This window comes from Pelodiscus sinensis, chromosome 1 (genome assembly GCF_052426305.1).
Source record: "Pelodiscus sinensis isolate ZL-2025 chromosome 1, ASM5242630v1, whole genome shotgun sequence".
NCBI lineage: Eukaryota > Metazoa > Chordata > Testudines > Trionychidae > Pelodiscus > Pelodiscus sinensis.
In genome coordinates, this window is record NC_143052.1 from 166,249,577 (window position 1) to 166,275,694 (window position 26,118).

At 42.6% G+C, this 26,118-nt stretch overlaps 1 protein-coding gene across 7 annotated transcripts in view; it reads right to left on the bottom strand.

Moving 5' to 3' along the window:
• Positions 1-26,118, bottom strand: part of DCAF6 (DDB1 and CUL4 associated factor 6) — a 156,391-nt gene that overhangs the window by 64,422 nt on the left and 65,851 nt on the right. For 5 of the 7 annotated variants that reach the window (XM_075909049.2, XM_075909043.2, XM_089773248.1 and 2 more), the window contains 4 exons: positions 20,181-20,274; positions 17,808-17,927; positions 17,332-17,577; positions 11,503-11,670 (listed from right to left, as the gene is read on the bottom strand). In XM_075909049.2, coding sequence (XP_075765164.1) covers positions 11,503-11,670; positions 17,332-17,577; positions 17,808-17,927; positions 20,181-20,274 — 628 coding nt within the window. The remainder of the gene's footprint in view (positions 1-11,502; positions 11,671-17,331; positions 17,578-17,807; positions 17,928-20,180; positions 20,275-26,118) is intronic. The other 2 variants (XM_075909054.2, XM_075909079.2) reach the window with 1 other exon arrangement.

The window sequence follows — 26,118 nt, forward strand, 5'->3', positions numbered from 1 at the left end:
GACTGAAAATATAGTTTCCCTCTCCCAGTTCTAGCCTTATATAGAAAAAGCAACCTTTAACTTTTAAGTTATAGAGGTTCATGGAATGAGCATATGAGCAAAATGTTTTAAGAGATTATAGTAAATTTAGATCATAACGTATTGTACTAACCATTTGTTTTCATTTTAAACAGTTTCATAAAAAGAAAAAATGTATTTAAACAAAATAAAAAATTCTGGTTTAAATTTTAAAAAAATCCAATTTAAATCAGATGTTGAGAGCTTCTAAGTGTGTCCTCAGGTAGATAAAGGACAGACCTAACATCTTTAAGGAGAGGAGATATGCTACCATGATGGTGATACCAAAGGTATGTTGTTTGCTTGAATGTGTTGACCTGTATCTGTGGAAGGACTTGTTTGCAAGCCTCTTGGACTGCCCTCAGTTCTAAGACTTATGTGCATCCTGGTTTCCTACAGAGTCCATGTTAGTTTTGGCGTATGCTCATTGACATGGGTGCCCCAACAAAGGAACATCTGTAACTGAAGTTCTCAGGAGAAGTGAAAGGGGATTCCACATACACTGAGAATCTCGCACTTTGGGAAGGAGGGTGACTAACATTTACATGTTTTGCCTGCTTGATATACAGACAGGCATAAATGAACCCTATTTGAAACAGAGATCTAGTTTTGCAAAGAGCATCACATAAGTGCAGGAGGCCATGCAACATAAGAGGATAAGGTCTTAATGAACCAACGTATGTAGGGTCTGTCTGACCTGAGTAGCCAGATTCTTTATGGATTGAAATCTGTTGTCAGGGAGTTATGTTTTGATGATGAGAGGCGCCAAAGTTGCTCCAGTAAACTATACACCATGTGTAAGAACTAAAACAGACTTTTCTGTGTTGACACTGAGTCCTTGTGATGGGAATGAACATGGATGAAGTTGTTCTTGATACCTCCTGATAAGATCTCCCTGTCAAGACTATGAGCTAGATCAAATATTGGTGCATAGAGTATCTTTTCTTGTGAGACTGTGAGGATGCCCAGGAAATTCTGAATCTTCTGTCTCTGCTAATATCCCGTCTCAGAGGGAGGGTGTGTCTGTATCCCTCAGTGACATCCAACTCCTGAAGAGAAAAAGATAAGCATTACTTCGAATGGTAGTGCCATCAGAACTGTGAAGGGAATAGGAATGAGCTTCTCTTTTCATACCATCCCTGGACCAATGGAGTCAGGATCAATTTAGTAAGGACTGCATAAAATGGGAAACTCTGGATCCGGAAGAACAATAATGCCCTCTGGGGAGTCATATCTATCTCCACTTGTGAAGGGTTGAAGACTTTTCTCCCTACGTATCATATGAGCTGGTGTGTAGACACCTATCCATGCTGATTCCTCTTTGGGACATGGCAGTACCACTGGTGCATGGGGCTTGCTATGAATTTCTCTGATCAATATCAACAGATATCCTGCCTTTGTCTCTGTGTTTCTTTCTTTGGTATTGATGCTGGTCTCACTCCTAATGGAATCATCAAAGAGCTTTTGATTTTCGGAGCCTGAGAAGGCCTTGGCTCTTAATTCTTGCCCACCCTGTGTCAGAGGTCATAGTACTAGAAGGCAGGCTCCTAAGCATCTCTGCCTGTTGCATATAGTTCTGCTGGCCAAGGTCAAACTGAGGCTTCATTGCATGATCCATCAGATGTTTTCTAAGTCTATACTGCTGAAGTTGGAGGATTCAGCTGCAAAGATTAAGTAATACTGGGGTTCAAAGCTGTATGACGTTCTCCAAGGACTCAGAAGAAAATCAGATACTCACTGCTGATCAAGAACCAGCATTCTGTAAGCCTTGGAATTTGGGCTTAAAAGACACTATAAGAGAATGAGAAACCCCCTCAACATAAGTACCTAGATACCATAAAAGTCACCACTAAAAATGATCTAATAAGAATTAGCTTTACAATACTTACAGGAAAAACAGTGAAGAGGAGCTACATGGTCAAAGAAGGATTTCATCTCAGACCACACAGTCATAAAAATGAACTGGGTAGGGAATGGATCCACATTACACCTTATAATACTGATTAAAGCATGAGGAAGAGAAAGGCAGAGATGAGGACCAACAGACTCTGGTAGCAAAAATCTTCTGCCTCAGGCACAAGTAACACCTGTGTGATCACTGTGCACACACAGGTACCACCATTTGAAAGAAGATAGTTGGGCCCTATTGTGAATTTGAGGTACATCCTGTGGCCTAGATACATTTGTTTTCAGAGTATATATTCAGAAAGTCAAAAGACATGAACTGTAAATCATGTATTTGGAGAGCTGGGATGGAGGCAAGTATTACCATCATCAACCTAAGACTGCCTATGTATTTGCAGAGTGTCATTAGGTATACGATAAGACAAAAAACCCTTTCTTCTTTGAGATTAGGAAATACCAGGCGTAGAAGCCCTTGCCTTGAATTCCTTTGGAACCATTTTTTGAGGTCATTACTGATTGCAACAATCTTTTGTGTGACGAGTCACTTGAATAGGAAACATGGCCAGTAGATGTTAAGGAAAAGGGAGTTACTCACCTTGTGCAGTAACAACTGTTCTTTGAGGTATGCCCCCACCCGTGGGTGCTCTTTGCAAACTGTAGGGATGTCCCAGAGCCATGAAGTGAAGCTTTTTTAAACAGCATCTGCCAGCCGCACATGCACAAGGGGAGCCTCACGCTATGCTCAGCTTGGCATCTTGCGTGTGCAGCTTGTCCCTCCCCCCCTTCAGTTCTTCTTCTCCATTCGAGTAATTAGGACTCTGAATAGAGGGGAGGAAAAAAGGGTTGTGAAGCACCCATGGGGATGCACAACACGAGTAAATCCCTTTTCTTCTTCGGGTCCCTGTGAGTGCTCCACACAAGCTGACTAGTAAGCAGTATCCAACGGGATGGTGGGAATCGGAGTCACTGCTTAGAGGCTGTAGATAGTACCGCCGTAGCCATTGCTGAATCAGCAGCCAATGGTGGCATAATGCTGTAATGCCTAGCTAAAGAATGGTGTGAGGACTAGGTGGCTGCCCTGTAAATGTCTTTAAGTGGTACAATGGTAAGGAAGACCGTGGAGGTTGCAGCTGCATGGGCAGCTTCAGAGTGCACTTTCAGAGGAGCTGGCAAGGGCTTGTTGCAGAGGGCATGGCAACGTAGTATGCAGAATGAGACCCATTTGGAAATACGTTACATTGAGATAGGCATGTCCTTCGAGTGTGGTGCGATGGATATGAACAAGCGTGAACATTTATGGAATGACCGTGTTCTGTCTATATAGAAGGCCAACGCACATCGTATGTCAAGTGTGTGGAGCATGGCATCCCTCAGGGATTCATGAGGCTTCGGAAAGAACGCTGGTAGCACTGTAAGTTCGTTGATGTGGAAGGACATGTACACTTTAGGTAAAAAATGTTGGATATAGGCGTAACATGACTTTGTCCTTAGTGAAGATTACATATGGCGGGTCTACCATGAGAGCCCCTATCTCACCAACCCTCCTCGCGGAGGTGATGGCTGTAAGGAATTGAAGTAGGCAAGTGGTCAAGGGTTTGAAAGAGGGCCTCATAAGACAGTCTAAGACAAGATTTAGATCCCATATAGGGGGAGGCGCCCCAACAGGAGGAAAAAGATTTTGGAAACCCTTCAGAAATCTTCTAGTTGTGGGGTGTGCAAATATGGATAAGCTGTCTATATGTTCATGAAGAGCTGATATGAACACCTTTATATCGCTGCAAGGATTTGATAGACCCCCCAGTTTTGAGATGATGTATATATTCGAGAATCTGGTGGAGTGGTGCGGTGCGAGGATCTGCACAGGACAAGTGCCACCAAGCTGAAAATCTTTTCCATTTTTGCATGTAGGTAGCCCTGGTAGATGGCCTTTTGCTCTGTAGGAGGATTGCTTTTACATGATCTGAACATAGGGATTCCATACCTTGGAACTAGAGAGGAGCCATGTGTGTAGATGATGTGTCTGGTTGGGGGTGGAGTAATCTGCCCCATCCTGAGATAGGATGTCATGATGGGATTGGAGAGGATATGGCGTGGTGTAACAGGCTCAGTTCCATTAGTGAGCGCCCCTTAGTGGCTACAAGAGGGCTCACAACAATGACCTCGCCCACTCAGGGTGAGATACAGTCCAATTGGTCGAGGTTCAAGGTTCCCTCCTTGCCTGGAGTTCTTCCACACCGCCACAGGCTACCCTCCTGTTGCAGGATCTAGTATTGGTTCATTGAAAAGGTCCAGCTCCCACTTGGAGCTGGCCCAGGTGCTGATGCTCCCAGCCAGCCCAGAGGTCTGGCCAGGTTGAGCTCCACGAAGGAACTAACTGACCTTCTTTCAGCAGCTCCTTATATACCAGGCTGCTGAACCATGATTGGCTACAGGGCCAGCTGCCCTTCTGCCCTGCTTGGAGGCCTTCTCCACTGTCACCGCTGCTGGCCAAGGTGCTGAACGGCCTCCAGTGGAAGATGGGGCTCTGTCCGCCCCATCACACGTGGCCACAGACATCATGTGCAGAAATGGGAAGCAGGTCTGTCTGGGCCATGATGGTGCTATTAGTATGACACGAGCCTCGTTGATCTGGATTTTGCATAGAACTCTGGGTATGAGCAGTATGGATGGGAAGGCATAGTGCAGTGGCTCATTCCAACAGATGAGGAAAGCGTTGCCATGAGATCCCCTGCCTAGACCAGCACTCAAGCAAAAATGAGGACACTTGATATTGCTGGGAGTCACAAAGAGGTCTATAGTAGGGACTCCCCAGCTGTGAAAGATGGAGGTGAGTATGGCCAGGTGTAATTCCCATTCGTGGTCAGAATTGAAATTGAGGCTCAGGGCACCTGCCCAAACATTGTTTATTCCAGGTAAGTATGAGGCCTTTAGGATGATATGACGGATGCACCAATTCCAGAGGTGGATCACTTCGGTGGACAGTGACGGGGAGTGGGCTCCTCCTTGTCTGTTTATGTAAAACAGGGTTGTCATGCTGTCGGTAAGTATGTGAACAGTCTAGTCAATGATAAAGGAAAGGAAATGGTTGCACATATTCCTCACGGCCCTGAGCTCAAGAAGGTTGATATGTAGTGAGGACTCATGTGTTGACCACCAGCCCTGAACTGTGCGTTGAAGAAGATGGTCTCCCCAGCTGATAAGGGACATCTGTGGGTGATCTGCATAATGGTTCGGGCTGGTGGAAGGGAACGCCTGTTAGAAGGTTGGTGGGAATTATCTATCATGTGAGTGAGTCCAGCACCTTCTTTAGGAGCATGACCTGTTTGTGCAAGAGGTGGAGACCAGGCCTGTAAACAGACACTAGCCAGTGTTGTAGGGCTCTGAAGTAGAGGCGAGCATATTACATGATGAAGGTAGTAGCAGCCATGTGGCCCATTACTTGGAAGCAAGGTAATAACTGTAATGGTAGGAGTGGCTAGTAATACGTCAACAAAGTCGCTTAGTTGAAAATCGGTGCAGCGCGAGATAAAGGTGGGGCCCAATACACTCTATGCCTTGTCTGGGTAGCAGGGTCAATTTTTGCTCATTTATTAGAATGCCCAGACGGCTGAAGATCTGCCTGGTGTTGAAGAGCATGTTGGCAGTAGCTGCCTGAGATCTGCCTTTTATAAGAAAGTTGTCTAAGTGTGGGAAGATGAGGACATCCTGTTGATTCAGGTGAAGAGATAGGGAAAGCGAAACCAGAGTTCTGAAGAATCCAGAAGATTTGTAGTAAGATTTAGATGAAACTAAGAACTAGGCGATAACATGCCAAAGTTCCATCTTGCTGCTACAAACTATACTGGGTACTACATTTTTGTCCTTTGGGCAAAGCTTGGCTCTCCCCCCGTTTTATTTGTTTTTATTTTACTGTGAGGAGTATGTATATGCAGGGGTGGGGATAGGTAAAATGTGCAGGAGATGTTGCCTTGAAGTGGCTCCTCTCCAATCTCTCAAAGAGGTTCCTGTTCCCAGAATTTTCTCTATACCTTTCATCCCAAGAGCCTGGCCATTAGTCAGTGGCATCACACCACACCTAGGCCTGGATTTCAAACACTCCTGCCAGGTGCTCTCACAAAGGTGCCCTAGCCACAGTTCCCTCCCTGGCTACCTCTCAGCAGTAGCAACAGCCACATCCCTTAAATTTAACTGTCAGGTAGGCAAGTAATGGTGTGTCTTCCACTGACCATCATAGAGATCAGCCAGGTATCTCACCTGAGCTCCTTCAAAAGGGACATCCCAAGTATTCCTGATACCAGAAGCACTTCCTCAGTGAAGAGGCAAAGCAACATGCAACCTTGCCACAGCAGGAGGGGGAAAAGCAGAGCAGGTTCTTACAGTGCCACACCACATCTCTGCTGGAGCTATAGAGAGGAAACAGCCACATGGTTTCTGACTTATGCTGCATATACTAAATTGTTTTATGGCAGTGCAGCTTCAGGAATGTTGATACACACCACAAATACTCAAGATAAATTTAATACATATATCAACCTCGAGAAGGGAATTTCAAAAGTGGAGTACTGGCCTAACTTTTCTTACATTGAAGTCCATAGGAATGTGATCATTAACATCAATGAGAGTAAAGGTAGGCTAGTACTCAGTTTTCTGAAAATCTCACACTTCATGTCTGAAGTGATATAAATATTTATTGACCAAGAACATAAATGTTAGCTTTGTCTTTGACTCCAAAAGACAAACATTGACAATAAATCTTGATGTTCAATCCATTAGAGGAATAATGGCCAGCATTCTCTTTTTACAAGTACAACAGCCAAGAAGATTTTTGCCTTTATCCTGGCTTCCAATCAGGAGTTGCTATTGAATTCTTGTCACAGAGCATCACAGACCACTGCTTTTGTGGTTACCACTGTCTTCTCTGCTCTACTAGCCTTTTTCCACCACTAAGGAGGCAGTCACTACTGTCAGCTGCAATGTACACAGAATGTACACAGTTCCTCAGGGCCTAGAGTCTCCAGCTTCCAGCCCATTTGAAAATTGTCCTTGGATAAGAATTTCCAATGCTATCAACTATGCTAAGTTCAGTTACAGAGTGGCTCTCCCTTGTCCAGCACTGTCAGGATCTGACTGGTCCTGGATGAGGGATTTTGCCCGACTAGGCAAGGTCATTTCTGGCTGGCTCCCCAGCTGCTGCTGGCCCTGCTGTCCTGCCGACTGTACTGGGCAGCCATGTGCTGAGGTTCCTGACCCCACTGGACAGCTGCTGCGGTTCCCGGCCCCACCAGCCAGCTGCGCACCAGGACTCTGGTTTTCATTTACCAGGCCACCTGCCAGGTAGTCATACTCCAGTTTCTCAGCTGTGGAGGGCAGCCCCACCAGCAGTTTGCTGCAGACAGCCTGCTGCCCTGCTGGCCACCCAAGGCTCCCTGCTGTTAGCCTTCCACTAGGATTCTCTCATCCTGCAAGATCCATGCCAGACCATGGATGTTGCTAGATCAAAGATTCCTAGTTTAGAGTGTTTCAACCTGTACCTACATAGTATAGCTAGAGCATTAGCTATAGCAGGAGTTAACAGTGTCCAAGTGTTTCCACTCTATGATCTTGCTTTCCATAGTGTATAACTTCCTTTATTTCACAGTGAGCATTCTAGGCTCAGACACTGCTCAAAGAGTGATTTTTTTTTAAAATGAAAAACTGAAAATAAATGCTATTTCACTTACAAAACTGCCAAAAATGTGGGGGGGGGGGGGGGAAAGGGAAGGAGAGAAGAGGACAGGAGAAGGTAAAGGGTCAAGAGGAATAGAAAGTTGAAATATGGCAGGTAAATAGCTTCTTCAGGAAGAAAAGGTGCCTGCATTCTTATAAACATAGCCTTTTATTTGGCTCAGTTAAGAGTTCCATACATTTACATGAATTAGGAGTTCAGGCTTGTGAAACAGTTAAATGAAGTAACTTGTTAAAAACATTTTAACACTCTAAAAGAATAGAAGGCTACACTGTGCTTGCTTGCATAGCTAATTCAAAATCACAGTATAGAAGTACTAAGCCAGGGCTGGGCAAAATAGGGCACAGACTGGATCCGGCCTGTGGACACAGCAGGGAACCTCAGGCAGACTCCCTGCTTGCCCTAACCCCCACACGCTGCTCAGAAAAGCAACTGCTGGGCTGTTTGTGTTTCTCAGCTCGGGGGAAGGGAGAGAGGTTTTAGGTGCTCCCCCCCCACCCTCCAACAAAATATCATTGTCCGGTTCCTCACCAATGGGAGCCGCCTGTTTGAAGAACAGGCAGTATGTGAAGCACCACTTCCCCTTCCCCTCTGGCTCTTATTCACAGATGCACGTGGCCCCTGAACCCAGTGCGGGGGCAGGCAAGGTAGGCAGGCTGTCTGAGAAATGTGCTGGGTTGATGGCTGGGAATAAGACAGGTAAGTCTCCCACCCAGAGTCTACCTCTGGCACCACAGCCTTTCCCTCCCCCAACCTTCTGCCTCCCCAAATCTTATCCCCCTAACCCATGTAAACCAAACCCTCTGCACCCCCTCCTGCACCCATACCACCTCTCAGATCCAGCAGCCCAACCCCCTGCCACAGATCAAAATGCCCTCCTGCCCTAGGCCACAACCCAAACCCTTGCACTGCAATCCCCTGCCTAGGTCACAAACCCCTGCACCTCCTCCTACACCCGTCTCCTGCCCCCAGGTCACAACTCTCTCCTGCCCTAGGCCATAACCCCAACCCTATGCCCCAGGTTACAACTGCCTCCTTCACCCAAACTCCTTCCCAGATCTCACAGGCCCAAAATCCCTTACTCCAAGCTCCCTTCTGCATGCAACCTCCATCCTAGACCTCACACCTCCTCTATTAATATCATGGAAGAGTGCGGCCCTTGGATGGATGGAGTGGACGCCTATCAAAAATTATTGCCCATCCCTGTACTAATCCATGCTCTAATCAACACACAAGGAGACAAGGGGTTCATAAACTTTTCCATGTGACCTGGCATCATATACAGTTGTGTGTATGAGTAAGACTATGTTTAAGTCAGAGGTATTTTTAGTAAAAGTCATGGAAAGCAAACAAAAATTCATTGCCTGTGACCTGTCCATGACTTGTACTATATATCCCTAAATAAAACTTGGGCTGGGGAGCCATGGGTGTTGGGAGGTTGACCTGGGACCTTTGCTGGTGTTGGGGGAAAGGGTGCATATGGCTTGGGATTCATGCCAGTGCTGGGAGTGGGCAGGAATGGCTGGGAGACTCCCTACCTGACTGTGCAGCTCCCCAGAAGTACCTGGCATATCTGTGCAGCTCCTAGAGGGAGGGAAGGTGGGGTGACTCCATGCGCTGCTCTGGCTCTGCAGCTCCCATTGGATAGGAACCACAGCCAATGGGAGTTGCAGAGGAGATGACTCCAGGCAGGGGAAGGCACAGCACACAGAGCACATGGCCTTCTCTTCCCCCAGGAGCTGCAGGGATATGCTGGCTGCTTCTGGGGAGTTCCCCTGAGGTAGGCTCCACACTGCAGCTTACCCCCCGCTACAGCCTTGGACTCTGTCCCACACCCTAACTGCCCCAACAGCAGCAAGCATATTTGGCCCTGGTGCTGACTGACCTTCATGGGCAGTCCCAGAACCACTGGTCACTGCAGAAGTCACAGAGATCAGGGAAAGTCATGGAATCCATGATTCCTGTGACCTTCATGATAGACATGCAGCCTTATATATGACAGTCAGCGGCCTTTCATGAAACCCTGGTTTTGCGTTTGATATTTTGATGCCAGTAATCCATATACTAAGCAAATGCTAAAGCCATGGTATCCAACCAGTTCTGAAGCAGTAGCCATTATAATGGCTACTGCTATAGCAAACTAGCCCCATTATTCTGAAAATGTAAATAATTTTGAGAGCCAACTAGCCCCACACAACCGGCTAAATGGCCACAGGTAGCTAGTGGTTAGCGTGTTGGACACCACAATCCTACAGCTAAAGACCAGATTGTGTAACCCTTCAGTGGAACTACTGACAAAGGGAACAAGGGCGACAACTTGGCCCAAAAGGTGAACAAGGGTGACATAATTTGGCCCTAAAAAAAGATAGTCTGTGCAAAAATACAGTATAGTAAGAACTTTAAATGTGTTAAGCATTTATGATTCAGGACTGGCAAAATTAATGCTGCACAAGGTACACAATTATAACATTTCTGTTGAACCCCTACTCATAACTACTTTTAACTTCTATTATTACTTTTAGGATTGAGAATTTGAGACAAGATTGGGTGAACAGATAGTAAGGATGTAAAAATGTGTTAATTTCGGTAAATGTGTAACCGCTGAAATTTTCAGCAGCTACATATTTACATGCGGGGGGAGGGGGTCCGTAGGCAGGAGTTGGTGCTCACAGAGCTACATCTCCACCCTTCCCCGCTGCTGCCTTTGTGGAAGGGAGAAGCACAAAGGCAGGTGGCAGCCCGCTCAGCAGGAGCCGGTATGTGTGGGGAGCAAGCTCCACATGTGTACCAGCCCCCGTCTGCCCCCTCTCACTGCTGCCTTTGAGAGAGGCAGCAGCTCCAGGGCAGAGGTCTGATATAGAGGCAGCAGCATGGGGTGGGGGGATTGCATGTCACTGTAAAGATTAAATGAATAGTTTAGGCTCATTGGTTAACCATGTACATAGGTACAAATTCACATCCCTAATAGGTAGCAAGTCATTATGGTTTATGCCAAAATCCTAATATTCCCCCAAATAAATGAGTGGTACAAGTTGCACATGCGTATGTGATTCCTGAGAGAACTCATAAGAGAGATGTTTTCAATTCTTTATGTCTATTAAAAATTATTAGTATTTTTATATCCATCATACTTTTTGATCTGCCATTCGATACCCTCTCACTCCAGTTTTGCATCACTTTGTCTATTTTAAGATATTTGATAAATTTAAAAGCAAGCTACAGCAGCCTTTTATTAGAGACATATTTAAATTGAGTACAGCGTAAAAGCTTATTCTGAAGGAAATTTGTAGTCAAGCAAAAACATCTACATATGCTTTTTGTTTCCACAGCAATAAAAGTAATTGTTTAACACCAGTAACCCCAGAATTTAGCCAATGCAGTCTTAACAAGACTCACCGACATCCTCCTTTTTAATATGAAGGTGTAGCCCTGGGTGTTTGTGTGTCACCACATATTGCTCCATCTAGACAAGAGTAACTGTCGCTATTCACTTTTCTAACAAGTGCTGCTCAAAAAACTCCATTTCTGGTAACGTGCAGCACTCAGTTTCCTTCTGGAAAATTGCCAACATGGGCAAAATTTGCTGTGGCATACAATTCAAATCCTACTTAAATGTTACCATGTATCACAACAATATTAGGGAAATAAACACAGTAACACTGTTATTAGTATGTATATCTAATGTGACACCATCACACGCAGTATCAAGATGAGCAGCAAGTGCATTAACTGTTTTGTTCTGAAGAGGAAGCATCTCAGCAAACAATAGCAGCACAAACTATAACTACATCAGCTGCTTAAGAAACCTTGACAACCTGAAGTCTGAGGGTCCTGTGAGGAGCCCTTAGGGGAAGACTGATCAGAGGAGGAGGACTGTGGTGCTGAACCCTCAGCTAGCTCTCGCTGTCTCTGTTGTTCAGCCTTCTTAAGCCTCAGCCGCTGCAGACCCCTACGGAGTATAGCTAACTCAGGTGCCATTAATTCTGACAGACAGGAAAAAAAAGTGTAAAAGAAAAAGACATAGAACATATGATAAAAAGAGCAAATGATGGGTGAGCAAGGCAGCAGATACATGGAATACAAGCAAAATATTTTTATATGGCAGATTAATAATGTGCAATAAATTAGAAGCATAAACAAAACGTTTATTTAAATTTGGGGTTTCCCTTTTCAATGCATGAATCAAAGAATGTATAAAGTCCCATTTTCTTGCTACATGTCCTCTCCCCATATCCTCAACCATTTAAGAGATTAACGGAGGAAAATTAGCAAATGAAATATACCAGGATGGATTGAAAATAAAACAAAAAAATACCTAAATACATATTATTACAAGTTCGTGATATGCCTAACCAAACTGGTACCCTTGGTAAGTGGAAAGTTATGCCATTTTAGTCTATGAGCTTATTTTAATGGTTTTACTTTAAAATGTCATATTAACCAAAGAGTGATATAATCGAAATGCCAAAATTAAAAAAAAATACATGGAAAGGGGAGTATGGACAGAGGTGATAGATTTCCAAACAGAAAGCAGCAGTTTTTAACATTGTGGAAACTATTCTCACCATGCCCTCTTCCTACTACTTGTCAGTTACACACTAGTTCCCTCAGGTACTAGTTCCATCTCTTATTCACTGGTATTTACAGAAATTCCCCATTACTATCCAGGAGTCTAAATTGTTTCTTCTCCTCCTGAATGGCTCTACTCAGGTTTCCTCTGCTTAGGTTCTAGCATCCCTTGTCTAACAAACTCTAGATGTTACAACCAATTATGTGGCAGCTAATAATGAAGTAACAAAAAGGAAAAATATATATCCTGAAAGATCCCATCATGCAGAACAGATATGCCTGGAAGAGTTCTCAAATAACAAAAAATATGGTTATCTTGGAAAAATCCAAGTATGTTTTAATTATTTTTAAAAAATTATTTCTCAATTGTGGCCAAAATAGTTTGTAGTACATGCTGAACTTCTTTAGTCCAGCGCACTTTGATCCGGTAATATCGTGGTCCAGCATTATTACAGTTAGCCAGATGTCCACTTACGGGTGTGGCCAAGTTTCCCACAGTCTCATACAGTTTGTTTACAGACACCAGTCCTGGCTCTGTGTTCTGGGCTGTTATTTAGCTCTAATTTACCCCAAAATGTCTTCTAAGAGCCCAGAAAGCAGTGGAATGTTGGTAATGCTGCTAGGCAATATTGACCTTGTGTGATTCCGCAAATTCTTTGGTCCAGGACTGAGGGTGCTGGACTAGAGAGGTTCAACTTGTATTTACTTAATGATTCAGTTTCATTTAGCTCAGAAATCATGTTTATTTAAGTAATTAAAAAGTTATCCCTTACATTTTAAAGGGACTTATTTTCTTCCCTTTTAATTTGTTTTACTAAATCTTTTAATACTAGTCAGAATCTTCAGGCAGAAGTTAATCTTGCCAGCAAATGGAGTCAGAAAACAAAATAAATGCCAATGGCATTTTCCCAGTGAAAAATAAGGTAGAACTTGCTTAAAATCAGAACAAACCTATGGATTAAATTTTGTCCCAATTAATTTGGAAATCTAATACAAAAAATGTTTCCAAAACCATAACCAATGTGTGCGTCTGCCACTCAGCTTATGGAAACAAAGTCTGTTTACATTTTATGCAGTTGTTGCATAAAACTGAACAGCTATCAATGTATAAGTAGCTTAAAACACTGGCATATTAAAATATTTAAACCATCACATTAATGACATTTCCTTTTTTCTGCTGAGTGAGACAAAAAGGTAAAACCAAAACTAAATTGTTTATTTTACACCTATATTATTTTTTTGTAAGTGACAGGGCAATAAAAATCTCTTATCAGCTATGACTTCCTGAACAAAATAGAAGATTAATTTCAATTTAAATACTGTTAAAAACAGTATCCAGTGATTTGTCTCACTACAGGAGCTTTAACAATGATCCAACAATACACTTGAGAGGTTTCAGCTGTACTTCTCAAACAGAATATAAACAAGTTTCAGATGAAGTAGATATTGTGACAAAGATTCCATGTTGTATTATTTTTGTTCTGGCAATTGTCTTTCAAAATGTAAAAGGACAAGAGTATTTCTAAAATAGGAAGCATGATACACTTGGAGGACAACACAGTATCCAAAGGATTTAAATATGTATTTAATTCAAATGTATAATGATAAAATGTTATCGTTTCAAAGGGGAGGTTATTATAAGTGCTTGTAAGGAATGTAGCAAATTATAAAACATTGCAGTGAATGTTATTTGCTTAGTAGTCCATTCTTCTGTTCCCTCATGAGTCATGCTCTATTTCTACCAAAGTCATTCTGATCCACAAGATGGTGGACTGCCCTCAGTTTTTTAATACTCACGAAAACGTCCCTGTCTCCTTCAAATGAGCATCCATTATTGCTCTCTCCAAACTGATGGCTGGAGCATCTTTGGCTTTTCCTCTCAAGGTTTCCAACTCTTACCTTCCTCTTCAACACACAGTCATTTCTTCCTTTTAGGTTTTGCAACTTTCATTTGCCTTTCCTCTTCTTCACCATTATTTCAAAATTCTGCTGTTACAATATCTTTTGCCTCTCCTATCACTCATATCATTGCATGCCTTACTACCTTGCTTCTTAAATTCTCCATCTCTTCATGATCCAACAGCCCGTCTACTCCTCATTTCTTTCTACTTTCTCTTCTCATTCTTCATGTCCCTCTCTCATTCCTGCTGCATTATTGTTACCATTTCCTCTCTCAGGTTTATGCTTGTCTGTAGCTGCTTCTTACTCCTGGAACACTCACCTGGCCTCACCTGCCAAAAGCCACCTTCTTCCTTCAAATGACTTCTTAAAACCAAGTTCTCTTAAGAATCTTTATCTTCTCCTCAGTAATAAGTTTCCCATTCACTCACTTTACTTAATTACTTTTCTGCATCTTGCTATTCTTCGACTAAGCTCCTTAGTATCTTCTATGTTTATGGAACTAACTCTAGAGATATGGTGTTCTACAGCATATCTTAATAAACAGAATGAATAGTCTTGTGGTCCCACTTAATCCACTTTACCCACAAAAGCTCATGATCCTATATATTTTTGTTAGCCTCTAAGGTGCCACAGGACTACTCTGTTTTTAAACTAACAGACTCACAGAGCAACTCCTCTGAAACTTAATAAAGAGCTTTAAATACAGTTTGGTTTTAAATTCTGATGAATATGGGACTATTCTGTTTTGTGTTTTTTAAAAACATTATTTCAATATCTAACACTTCAGCAAATCACTTCCTGTGTGAACAGATACATCTGTAGATACTAGCCAACTCTCTATATGCAACTTTATCATCTCAGTGTATCTTGTTGTTCCTGACCAGTAAATTACTGCTGTAATCGCTCCTGCAGGAGAAATCCCGGTGATTCAAAAAGTGGTATTTTTCATATACATAAATCAATTAAATAACCAATCATCATTCAGCAGCAACGTAAGAATAACTTGTCTGGATAAGACAAAATATTGTAATCCTGAAAGATCCCATTGAACATAATTACAGTATATTTAAAATGTGAATTGATCTTTCAAACCTGATCTGAAGCAAATTTCCATTCATTCATTTTTTTTTTTTTTTTTTTTTTTTTTGGTGTTGGTTACTTAGTTCACTTTCTGATAGGAGTCTGACATTGGAAGTGATGCATAGAAAGAAAATACCCTCAGAAGGAGGATGGATTGAGAAATAATGGTATCAGTTGGACCTCACATGCTGGCATGAGAAACTTTTACCCAAAGTTTCAGTCTTACTCAGAGAAATGCAAAAGGAAAATTGTATTCAAATGAGTGCATTCTGTAAGTGAGATATCAGAAAAATGCTGGTACAGAAATACATAAAGAAATAATGTAGGAGAAGAGTCTCTGTAACAGCTGTCATTATGCAAACAACAGCATTTAATAAAGTAGCCTGCAACAGTTCTCTTTCACACAGTAGGTACAACCATAAAGACGACAGTCCCCAGTATACAGTGACATACAATGAACAGAGCAAAATGCCAGTCAGATCAATACTGGGATTTGTAGTCTTTGGTGGCCCCCTCTCTGTATCACATGTGCAGGTGGCAAAATCTGCTGCATTTTATGCATAGCAGAGACCTTGACCTTTTTGCAGTTTGTGAACATACACCTTGTTTGGCACAGTCAGAAAAATGAATTTCATACCATCTCAGTTATTAAAGAAGGTAGTCTAACTGAAGTGTAGTCCAAGACAAATTTTTGCTGTTTACTTTCTCTACTAGGGAAAGTTAACTGGGATAACCAGACTAATATTGGCATATTTGAAAGTTTGGTGTTTTTAAAAGTTACCTTTAAACAAACATCTTTTACTTCTCTTTCTTCCAATGTTTTTAAGTAACAGTCTTGGCCTGCCCCTTTCTGATAATGTCCCAAGGGGGTATGACTGCAGCAGTCATAGCACAGTGAATGGTACTCTTTCCTCTTATGGCTGCTCCTCAAAGACAACTGGGAGATGGGAAAATCTCATCTCTCCCTCATCCCAGCACATCCATTCAGAGTCTGGGAGAGTTGGAATCAGTCATCTCCTCCAAGGACAGCAACACACAATGCCTGCAACAAGTATCAGAAGAGAGAGGGTGGACCTTATACAGTATTGCCTGCCTTAGATGTTCAAAAATCACAAGTCAAGCCTTAAGGTGAAATTAAAAAAAATAATAATTGAAGGACAGATGTTATTTGCCTTCTAGTTTCTCAAACTTTTAAGTGCACTCAGGTCTTGTCTTCAAGCTTTTCTCTAGAGTCATAGGTACTAAAGAACTTATTTTAAAAATGAAAGCTGCGATTCTCACGTCAACACATGACTCTAGCAGCTGGAGCTGTAGGAAACACACCAGTTATTTTGAGAAAATTGTGACAGTTGGCAATACCGTTAGGCCAGCTTCTATGCACCCACAGGAATCCAGGTCAAACAGTACCTCTTCTGTGTACTGGTGTGAAGGGGTGTGACTCAGCCCTATATAGATCTTCCCTACAAAGAGATAATTGATATTAACTAGGCTAAAATTTCCTTTCATTTACACCAATATAAATGTAAAATCTCCTTTTAAGACAATGGAGCTATTTCAATTACAATATTAGAAGTGATAATAAACCTTAGCCCATTCAATGAGTAGAACATACTACAAGACGGGCCCTGTTCATCCAAATACGTTCGATAGGCAGAGCAGCACTGCCCTACTTGATTCTTGCATGGCTGCAATAGGTCTTAGGTGTAAATAACTGGTTGAAGGGGAGTAATCATTCCAGACTTCCATTGATGAGGAACATATTACAGAATCTGCTATTCACTGTGTTGGAGCTACTGCAGCCAAATTTCATCAGAAAGGGTAGGATATCTACTTACATACCATAAAGAAAACAGTTTAAACAATACAAAATATAGGGTCCCCCCCCCCAAGAACAGTGCAATTAATTTTTAAAAACAGTATTAGTAATTCTACTTGAGTTTTTCTTTGGGAAAATATATTTAATCCACATTCAAGATAAGCATGACCTCAACAAAATTATAAGTCAATTACCAAAAATTTGCCAGAAATAAAACTGTAGTTTGTTATTTAAGTGATTTAATAAATCATGGCATATTGGATGAAATTCTCCTCACCAGACTGATGGAGAGTAGGATGACTAGAGGCCTCCAAAGATGGTCTTTGTTCACTGTCAGGCGAGGATAGCAAAGATGTGGAAGGTGGGCTTTCCACTGAGGAAGATGTTGAGGGAGCTTGTGCTGACATTGTAGAGGATGAAGAGGATGGAACCTGTTCATGACCATCCACTTCCATTGGAGTCTCTGGTTCAACACTTGGTGGTATGTTGCTAGTAATGGAGGCATCTGGTCGGCTGCTTCCACCTTTGGGGAAAAATAGCAAATGCATCTTAAGAGAAGGACCTTTTTGTACGATCATTTAAAATTTGTAAACATAAAACATCCAGTACTGTACAATATACTGTACTATAGTTTGTGACCCTGAAAATTTCCAATCTAAAATCTTGTACCTCTAGCCCTCTTGCACTGCTTATTTAAAAAAATCCTTGCATGATCTACAATTCTGTTTATCCTTATTCAAAATAAATTTTCACCTCGAGATCGAGATCTTCCGCGTCCTCGGTTGCTCTGTGCAACTTCACTAGCTTCTTCAAACCATCTTGATAGCATATCTGACATCCTTTGCATCAGTGAGACATTAGGACTTTGCTCCCCTGTAAAAATAAAAATATTGAAATTTTATCTGCAAGTTTCTAAGATACTCAACTGATCCTTTTGTTTTTCTATATTAAAAAAAAAGCACAGAAGTTATATAAATTGGTATTCTCAGAGTGATTTTTTTTCTCGAGTAACACTAAGAGCTTATGTTGCAATTTGAACATCGCAATAAACTGAAAGTTTGAGGGGGTTTTTTATTCTGCTTCACAATTAAATTGAGTTTCCTTATAGATGACTTTCTGTAATTGAGTTCCGCTGCATTCAGTTTAAACACTTGTTGGAAAAGTTGAAAGGTCAGCTGTTTCAGATTCTTACAAAAATTATTAATAATTATTTTTATGAAACAGGACATTTTACTAGATAATATTTCCATTAGTAGGAGGCATAGCTCAGAGGTTTGAGCATTGGCCTACTAAACCCAGGGTTATGAGTTTAATCCCTTGAGGAGGCCATTTAGGGATCGGAGGCAAAATCTGTCAGGGATGGTATTTGGTCCTGCTGTGAAGGCAGGGGACTGGACTCGATGACCTTTCAAGGTCCCTTCCAGTTCTAGGAGATAGGCATCTCCATTCATTTAACTACAGTTGCCAGCACATCAGCCATTATCTAGCTGTATCAAATAAGAGTCAAGATGCTGACGCTATAGCCCAACAGAGAGCAGGGTCTTTGAATCAGTCACATCTCATACAAAGAGGGTCACGTAAAACAGATAAGAAAGGAAACCTATGAAGAGCAAGGGAAGAAATATTCAGACCACCTGGATGACAGTAAAAACGAGGAGGGTGAGTTGTGGCTCCCAAATCTGATATTCCTAAATGCATCCCAGAATTTTACAGTACTGAAGTCAGCCATTTTATATGTTCAACTACTGCCATCCAAAACCCAAATATCACATAGCTAAGAAAACCATAAGCCCTGAGAGACAAGGCCAGATATCTGCACTTTTGCATTTCTGCTAATCAGAAGGGGAGGCTGGGACAGGGAGTTAAGGCTTCATGAAAATAGAAAGAATGTTTTGACAGATTACCTTGGTTTTAGGCCCCTCTGACATACGAGTATTCTTATTATTAGAAATGCTTTTCTGATCATGAAAATAATTGTCACCAGCTGCTGTTAAGAAAGTTGTTAAACTATTGGGCGCTATTAAGAATTACTCGACTGTAACTCTTAATAGCCCTCAATATATTAACTATACAAGTACAGTCAAAGGAACAACATCCCCTCAGGTGGAGAAATTGTTCATAACCCTCAACCAAATGTTATTATTCTTTCAAAAGTTTAAAATAGAATATTGACGAATATAGCTTTGAAACTTTACTTTGCAGAAGAAAAATGCTGCTTTTAATCACTGCAATTTAAATGAAACAAGCACAGAAGTTTCCTAGTCAAACTTTTTTTTAAAACTTTCCCTCTTTTTAGTAGTTTTCAGTTAACACTGTCCTGTACTGTACAGTATTTGCACACGTGTGTGTGTGCGCGAACGCATGCGCCCCTGCAGACTGACCGCATATTTCCAGTTGCAAATGAGGTGTATGATTAGCCACTACGTTCATAATTCTGAGGTTCTACAGTATATGTTTTTCTTGGAGAAAATGTATAAAAAGTTTAGTTAGAAAGTGTGTGTGGGAGCCATTAGTTTTCTTTGGGCAAGGATCTGACACCTAAAATTTCTCATCAACTAGATTGAAGGAAAGGACCCAGGAAGCCCAGTTGTTAACTTTAGTAAATATACAGGTTTAACATGCTCTGGAACCTACTGCAACAGAATGGGTGTGCACATGTGCTTAAAATTTAATTTAAAACTTGTTTATATCAATTTTATCAGATACCGAGAAATCACAACCCCGTTGTTTTTATTTCTAGTCCAGATTTAAATTTATTACACAGTATTTCCTGTTGTAGCTTTAGCAAAAAGTAAGGCCATGACTGCATTAAGGAAATTCACAAGAGCATAGTTACATCAAGGTAGTATATCAGTAGAGCTTAATTCAGTATATCATTTCACACAGGTACATTGCATCTACACTATTAATTACACTGATTTAGGTATCCTGGTGAGAATTTCCTTAAGGAAGACAGGGCCTAAAATTTACTATATTCAATATAGGAAAATGTTTCCTCTTATGGTAAAATGTAAATGAAATGTTCTAAAATCTGGTATGAGCCTTAAAAACTACAGCTAGTTTTGTTTTAGCCCTTTATATATTTTGGGAATACTAGAAACAACCATTAAAATAGCCACACGTTACCATCTCTTTCTCGTTCACTCTCAGGCCTTGCTCGTGGTCCTGTATCTGACCAATCCCCTCTTAGTCTCAAACGTTTAACGGGAGGTTGCCGTAACTAGAAAAATAAGGATAAGCAAATGCATTATACAATTTTTAAAAAATTACCTACCTTTCATAACTGTTGTTCAAGATGGTATGTCTATTCCATTCTAGTTATGTGCGTGCCCACATACACAGTTGTCGGAGAGTTTTGCCTTAGTAGTGATATGTGTATGACTGGCTCTGGCACCCACTGCAATCTTGTGCTCATGCATCTGTCTCTTAGGCATCACTAACCCTAAACCTTCTCAGTTTCTTCTTGCCAGCAATTCCAACAGAGGGGCAGGAGAGAGGGTAATGGAATGAACATGAGAAATCTCTCAAAGAACAGTTACACAAAGACAGGTAGCCATTTCTTCTTCAAGTGCTTGTTCATGCCCATTCCATACTAAGTGACTCACAAGCAGTGGTCTTTGAGGTGGGCTTGGAGTCCACAGTCTTGTAACTTGCAGCACTGCTCTACCAAACCCAGCATCATCCCAAGCCTGCAGAGTAAGTATATAATGGGATGTGAATGTGTGGACAGATGACCAGATGGCTGCCCTACAGATATCCCCAATAGGCACTTGGGCTAGAAAAGCTGCTGAAGAAGCTTGCACCCTGATTGGACAGGCAGTTGAAATCACCAGAGGGGCACCTTTGCCTGACTGTACCAACTATGAATGCAGACAGTGATCCCAGAAGAAATTCATTGAACATGTACTAGACAACCTCATAATGAGCAATTATATCAATGTCTTAGTCCTTTCAATTTAGAAAGCTAGCACCCTCCTGACATCCAGGGAATCCAACGTATTTAATCATGTAGTAGTTAAGCTGTCAATCTGCAGCACCGCCAGGTTTGGAAGTAGAAGACTGCTATGGCTTTGGGACAGCAGGTCTGGCCTGCGTGGCAACTGTAATAGAACAGCAACCAAGAGGGCCAGCAGCATGCCAAATCAATGAGAAGACAAACCAGAACCACGGAAATAACCTTCACCCTGTCCTCCTTGATGTTCATGAGGACTTGGAATTAACTGCACTGGAGGGAAGGCATACAATGGAACTCTTGACCATGGGAACAGAAAGGAGTCTGACAGGGAGTCTGTGTCACAACCTGAATTGAGCAGAAAAATGTGATGTTTCCTGTTCTGACTAGACACAAACAGGTCCACCCGGGGAGTCCCCCTTTCTGGAAGATGATGTGACCACTTCCAGTTGGAGGGGCCACTCATGGTGAGATTAAAAAGTCCTGCTGAGGCAATCTGTCAAAGCATTCCTGGCCCCAAGGAGATGTGTGACTACAAGATTAATGTTGTGTTGTACACAGAAGTCCCCGAGCCTGACAGCATCTTGAACCAGGTTGTCTGTCCTTTGCCAACCTTGCTTGTTGTTACAGAACATAGCCTCTGAATTGTCCATCAGGACCTGGACCATCCTGCTTCTTATGTGAGATAGGAAGACTTGACAGACCAGGTGAATCACTCCGAGCTCCCTAATGTTGATGTATGGGAAGCAATCGTGACTCTACCAACAACTTTGCATGCTGAGATTGCCCAGAGAGCCCAGGTGGGATCCCTACCTCAGGCCTGAAGCATCAGACATGAGAATCACTAACAGGGGATGGAGCCACAAAGGGAACTGCTTCCAGCATAGATGCAGGATTTTGCCACCATGTAACTAATGATATTGTGTGTTCCAGGACTCTGACTATACTGCCAACTTTGTGTCTGCTAGGAACATAGATGCCAGTGTCCTAATCCTGAGCCACACATGCAGAACCATGTAAGTGCAGGCCACCATGTGGGCCAAAAATCAAAGGCATGTGTGAATGGTGGTGACAGTAGACATGAATGCAAGAAATCAGATTCACCATGGCTTAGAACTGAGCCTCTGGGAGAAAGTCTCTGGTCTGTCTAAACTCTGAGTTGCACTGGAATGAAGGTTGGCTCTCTCATTTATTAACAGCCCAAAGGCTTGAAAGGTAGAGCAAATCAGGTCAACATACCACGATATCTGATCCCAGGACATGCACTTTATTAGCCAGTCACTGAGATCTGGGTACATTTGAATATGGCACCTTAGGTATATGGCTTTTACCGCTATGCACTTTGGGAATTATCTGAGGGCTGACAAGCTGCTGAAAGGCAGCACCATAAACTGGAAATGGTGCTGGTCCAGCACTACACAGAGGAAATGCCTGTGACCTGGAAAAATGGAAATATGGAAATGCACATCCTTTAAGTCAAGGGTGGCATACCAGTCTCCTGGATCCAGGCAGGGGAAGATGGAGGCCAGAAAAACCCCACAAAACTTCAACTTCTGAGAGATTTGTTAAAGCGACGTAGGCCCAACATGGGTGAGAGGCCTCCTATGGCCTTTGGGATTAGGCAATAGTGAGAATAGACCTTTTTTTCCTTTTATGTCCCATGGAACCTCCCCCAGGTACAGGAGGTTTTTGACCTCTTGAACGAAAAGTCACTCATAAGAAGGACCTAGGAAGAAGGATGGGAGGAAGAGCTGGCCATGAACTGAAGATGTGACAACTCAACAGCCCACTGTCAGCCATGACCAGGCCAACTGGAAGAGGCATAGGTGGTTGAGGAAAGAGTATGAAGGTGGATCCTGGGATGTGACTGGGGTGCCATATTTGAGCACTCCAACAGAAGAATAGGAAGACAATAGGTCTTGTCGCTTAGACCCCTTGTCTCTATCCTCTCTCCTGTAAGTGCTCAGCCAGGGAGTTTCCCCAAGACCTACACTGGGAAGGTAGAGGATAAAACAGCTTTCTGGCCTGCTGAGGGGTATGAAGGCCCAAGGAGCACAATGACATGGGATTCTTTAAGACTGGAGCCTTGTATCTCTGAGCTCAGAGAAAAGACCTGCCCCCTCAAAGAGGTCCTGAATGGCAGCCTGCATCTCCCAGGATAACTTAGAGGACTGCAACCAGAAAAGCTGTCCCTCATGACTACCGCAGAGGTACTGACTGCCCATCTGTAGCATTCAAGGCCATTTGGATGGCCTTTCTTGTCACTGCTGCACCTTCTTCCACTAAAACAGTGAACTCCTGTGCTCAGTCCTGTTGAGGAAAGGAATCTCCTTGAATTTGCCAAGGGAGTTCCATAGATTAAAACTGTACCTAACAGTTACACCTGAAATTTCAGGCTGTCCATTGCATACATTTTCCTGTCAAACAAGTCCAGCCTGTAATAGTTTCTTGGAGGGTACGCACTTGCACATGAAAAAATGAAGGGCTCCACATCTAATTAGCGAAACTGCACAGGTATAGCTGTGGTTCCACTAATTAGGTGCCTTCTGGACCCTGCAGAAGACATGGAAAGTGAGCTGGGGAAAGGAGTGTGTAACACGGTGGGCTCACCACCAAGAGTGCCTCCAACTGATCACTCAGAGAATTAGCTTTTTGGTGCTGGAGCACCCCCTTCTAGCTGGTATCTTACCCCCAGTTCCTTGTTATTCTCCACCACTACGTCAGGGCCCGTGTCTCTCCCACACTGTGGCGCCCTCCTACCTGGACACTGCCCTACCACAATGCCCCCACATTCTGGAGTCCTCCCCCTCTGGGGACCCTCAATCCCCCCATACCCACCCACCTTGCCTCAATGACCCACTGCCAGTCTTTATCTAGCTCCTGCCACAGGGGCAAACTGTAGTCTGAAATGGCCACTCATCATTGGCAAGAGGTTGTGGACCTGCTGCTGCTTTTGCCTATCCTGGCTGCCTCCCTGCAGTCCTAGTACTCTGAGCCCTAGAACCCTTCCCAGCTCTGCCTGACTTTCTCCAGCCCTGCTCTAAATCAGGAAGCCTCTAGCTTCCCTAGCAGCTAGGTCCCTCCTGCTCCCCAGCCAGAGCAAGAGTGAGTGTTTCTTCCTCCCTCCTGGAGCCCTTATTTATACAGCCCACAGCTGGGCCCTAATTGGCAGCTACCTGCTGCAGCTGCTTGCTCCAGCCCTCACCCAGGGATGGGTTTTAACCCCTTAAAGGGTCAGTGCAGGGCAGATGACCTACCACAGTGTGGAATACAGGGATGGGAGAGGATCAATGGGTCAGAAAGGGTCGAGGTAGGAGTAAAAGTTAAATTTCTTACAGGTGCTGTCCTATCACAACCCACCCCACATTGGGAGGGGTGTGTATATTGTTAGGAGGCTTTTTAAAAATTATTCTCTACTAGAAATTGTGCATCTGACATGACAGACTAATCTAACAAGGGTGGGGGAGGTTGATCCAATCTCTGTGTATACACTGAATATAAAACTGCTGGACTTCAACAAAAAGATGCACCTTTACCATATAAGAGTGAGGCCTGCACAGTATGGTTACCTCACATCAGACCAGAAGTGAATCTATTCCACCTGACAAAGTAAAAATTGCACAGACTGCACTGCATTCATATTTTCAAGACAATTCTCACAGCCACATTTCTTTTTAAATGAAAAATCAGGTTCTGGCAAAGTTCTGCAGTAAAAGGGGAATTCCAGAGCCAATTCCACATGTCTGAAATTGCTTAATATACAGGTCCTTTTATTAGTACAGTTGTGAATCTTTGTTGCAACTTCGCACTCTTCCATCACTCTGCAGCCAGGTCATCCACTACCAGCTTGAATCCCTTCACTCCCTGAAGACTTTCCTTTTTTCTGTCATGTAAGCTCCACATCAAAGGCTCATTTAACTGCACATCCAGTAATTTGATCTATGCCATTAAACACCAGCAATGCCCCACTGCTATATATATAGGACAAACTGGACAGTCCCTATGGGAAAGAATCAATGGACACAAATCAGATATACGTAAAGGGAACATACAGAAACCTGTTGGAGAACACTTGAATCTACCTAATCACTCTTTAAAAGATCTCCAGGTGGCTGTCTTGTCACAAACCAAATTAAATTCTCATACTGATGACTTCCTCAATCAAGATAATGGACGGCTGGGACTTTATCAACCTAACGTTCAATGAAGATGCCAACAGCTCTTTATCTGTGTAGATTCTTGCATTAGTACCTTTCCTATCTAATTTCTATCTTATGATCCTTATCTGCTTCTTTTAACTATCCAAACTTTAGGTAGTTATAGGTTACCAGTTCTGCCTACTTGTTTTTCCCTTTGATATTTTCATATCCTCTGCTCTTTGTTTCCCGCTCCCTTCCTTTTTTCCCTTCTCCCCTATTTATTTTGGGTCTGCACATGCTAAACTCAAAGCTCCAAAAGCTCATTATACCATCCAAATGTTTTGTTAGTCTATAAAGTGCTACCAGACCATTTGTTGTTTAAGTTTATCCTGTACAGACTAACTTGGCTACCCCCTGATGCTTCTGTTTTCTTTTGTCATCTTTTTTTTTCCTTGTTGTTTTCTGCTCTATTACATATTTTTGCTGATTTCATCTCACCCTCTTCATTCCTAATTCTCTTTGGTATCTCCAATCATCCTCTTCATTCCCTTGGCTGGCTACGTGATTCTGAAGGTACAGGACCACAGAAGACAGAAAAGTACCATGGGAGCAAAGAGAAGAAATGTGAGCTGATATGGATGCTCCCTGAGCTGGTATTCCTGAATTGTGATCTGTTCCAGCAGTCAGATATGTCATGAATCATGAGCTGGGTAGGAAGGAGGGGGATTTTGAGAAGTTGCCTTAAGCGGCCTCTTTGAATAACTTCACTGAAGAGTTAACTGATGCTTTTATTTAGACATTGTTATTAACTTATCTTCCCATCTACACACAAAAACTTTTGACCCAAGTTCTATGTATGGTGTGCTCAACCAGGCTTAGTTGGCCCATTCTGAGAAACAGACAACCACCCAAAAGAAATTTTCACTTGGGCAGGTAATTCCTTCATATCTAGGAAGAATGCAGGTTAAGCCAT